Source organism: Mesitornis unicolor, unplaced genomic scaffold (assembly GCF_000695765.1).
Source record: "Mesitornis unicolor isolate BGI_N332 unplaced genomic scaffold, ASM69576v1 C13454325, whole genome shotgun sequence".
Lineage (NCBI taxonomy): Eukaryota > Metazoa > Chordata > Aves > Mesitornithiformes > Mesitornithidae > Mesitornis > Mesitornis unicolor.
The window spans coordinates 1-2,729 of NW_010222797.1; the positions used below are offsets into that span (position 1 = coordinate 1).

The window sequence follows — 2,729 nt, forward strand, 5'->3', positions numbered from 1 at the left end:
AAAAAAAAATCTTAAAAGCTGAGCTAAAAATCAAGTTTTCCTGAGAAGAAAACCTTCTCAAGAGAGACTCGGGCAAGGAAGATGACAAAATACCAGCTGAAGGTTTCAGCTGAAAAAAAGAGTATTGACATTTGCCTAGTTGAATTTTTGCTCATTTGCTTGTTCAGTTTTTTGTTTCTTTTTAAACACACATTGATCCTTACCTGCTTTTCAAGAAGCTGAAATTCCAATTGAAAAGACAGGGAGTGGCAATTCCCTGATAATCTGTGCTTCTGCACTGTTCTAGTTCTAGCTGTTAGAAAACAAAGACAACAAAATACTTTTTGCTCATTCTGTTCAACAACTATTGCATTTCTTCCATTAGTCATATTTAAAGTACCTCCAGATACCATCCAGCACGTAAAGAAAGACAAAGTTCAACTTGGACAAAAATAAAATCAACTAACTTCACGGTAGTCTTGCACTTCCTCACTACACAAAATACTATCTTTACTAAGAAAATTCTATTGTATTTCAAAGCAAAATAGTCTTTCTGCTAACTTTGAAAGAATTACAACATGTATTTGCAATTCTATTGAACCGAACCAGTATGCTCAGTATAACATCAGCCAAGGGCACAAAAACGCTTACTTTTTTCCACTGTTTTCTTGGAATGAATTGTGAACCGAATACCAGTGAATTTCGTCAAAAATGAGAGATCTGTTTCTAGACTTTCAAGTTGAGCTATCAGATCCAACGGAGCTTCATATTCCTTAGATTCTCCCTGAAATTCTCTTTGCAATGATTTTCTAGAATTGAAAAAAAACAATAAAATCAAAAGGGCAGCAGACCCAGACTAAGAACACGTTTTGTCCCAACAGTACAGCAATGCCATTAAATAAAGGCATCTGTGACATGAACTGATGATTTTCAGAGTGTACATTTACTAGAGAATATCAGTTAAATAGTGGAAATAAAAGGCCCTACTTTGCACTTCTTTAGCAAATTACGAGTCACACCTGCGCATGCCCCCAGTGCTTTTTTTCCTTTAATCAAATGTGCACTCAGCTGTTTCACAGCACATAATGGAAAACTCGGCCTCTGCAGTCAACACCTGTGAAGGGCCAGCACAGTAATGTACTTGATATCATGCTCTGACCACTATGACTGCCTTAAAAAAAGAAAAAAAAGAAAACCAAAAAACCACCCCATCAAAATCCTAAAAAAACCCACAACCTAACAACTGAAAGCAGTAAAAAGAGACCAACTGTTTAATATTTGTCATCTTTTACCATACATAGCCCACGTCCTAAACAAGATCAGCACTGTAAAAATAACATAAGGAAAGTCCCAACATAGAGGCAAAAGCTTATACTGAGTAATTTTGACAAAGAAACACAATTAACCCAACACGTGAAAAAAGGCGTACATTGACGTTAGTATCTCCTCGTCAGAAAAAAAGGTGGATTCTTGTTGCCTTTCTTCATACTTTTCAGCCAATAGTTTAATTTCTTCTTCCAGGGACTGGATTTCATCCTCATAAGCTTGACACACGCTGCTGTCCATTTCTCAGAATCAGTGGTACTAATTAAAACAAACGAATCATACAAATTTTCAACATACATCATTTTTTATCCAAGAATTACTTTAAGAAATGCAAATATAACCTTGAGCAATTGTGTCTCCTACCCCTCTAATTAAAAACAGGCAGGCCTATTCTATTTTGACTTTGAAGAACTGGAGAACTGGTATGTACGATTTTCAAATATCCCAGGTACCTTTGAAAACTATCATAATTTACACCTCTGTCAAGAATTCCAGAGTGTCAAACACTTTGCTACGGAAGATTAAACTAACCTATAAACCTTGATCCTCAGCAACCAAATTTGACAGGAATTCTGTCACCAACTTGAAAACAGGATCAGGCCTGCACTAAAACTCTGCTGTTAACATTACTCTGCCACCAATGGAACTCTTCCTTCAGCCCTAGAAAGCCCACTTAGAAAGGCACTGCTCTGCAAGTAGACATGGCAAGAGCAGAAATGCCACTTTTTCCATCATCTGGAATGCAGCCAAGCTTCCTAAGAAACGTGCATGGCCACCCACACAAACAGCAAAGCTTCGACCCTCCGAGAACACAGGAAGCTAACAGATAGCAGGAAGAATATGACAAAGAACACATTTCCGATTTTACAGAAAAGAAAAAAAAGAGACGTTTTCTCCAAAATAGGTAACCATTTTGAAAAAAAATCTACTTCTGCTGCATTAGCTCCTCAAAGACGTAACTGAGCCCAAATGTAATTAAACTAATTCTACGACACAGATCACTGCATAGCTTCCAAACACAGAAGTTAAATCAGCAGACTAATGGAGTCAAGGGCTTTCCTTAAGAATATTTTTAAGTCATCCAGGAACAGATCCAGCTGTTTTACATTGCTGTCATAAAGCAGCCAGCTGTTCTGCAGACAGAAAGCAGTCCCAATGAGACACAGAAACTGAAGCCAGCTTTGACCAGTTTGCCCAATGCTCTGAAGCACAGCTGCTCCTCCTGACACCACAGCACAATCTGCCTTTCAGGGCACCGAAGCCACACCAAGAAACCACCACATTTTACAAACAACACAAAACAAACAGACATCAATTCTAAGGATAAAACAAACAAAACTGACACTCACCCTAGACATGACACACTCAAAGGACCTTATCCAGCTCAATCCCAGTGTATTGATAACTTCAACCAGGAAAAAAAA

The 2,729-nt window shown here is 38.0% G+C and overlaps 1 protein-coding gene across 1 annotated transcript; it reads right to left on the bottom strand.

The window, feature by feature from the left end:
* Positions 1–191: 191 nt before the first annotated feature.
* LOC104547530 (centromere protein P-like) lies at positions 192–1,545 on the bottom strand (the record flags this gene model as incomplete). The annotated part of the gene is made up of 3 exons (XM_010193261.1): positions 1,409–1,545; positions 631–788; positions 192–292 (listed from the first exon to the last, which is right to left on the bottom strand). Coding segments are annotated over exons 1-3 (396 nt in total), but the record flags the coding sequence as incomplete, so codon positions are not given.
* Between the last annotated feature and the right edge of the window lie 1,184 nt (positions 1,546–2,729).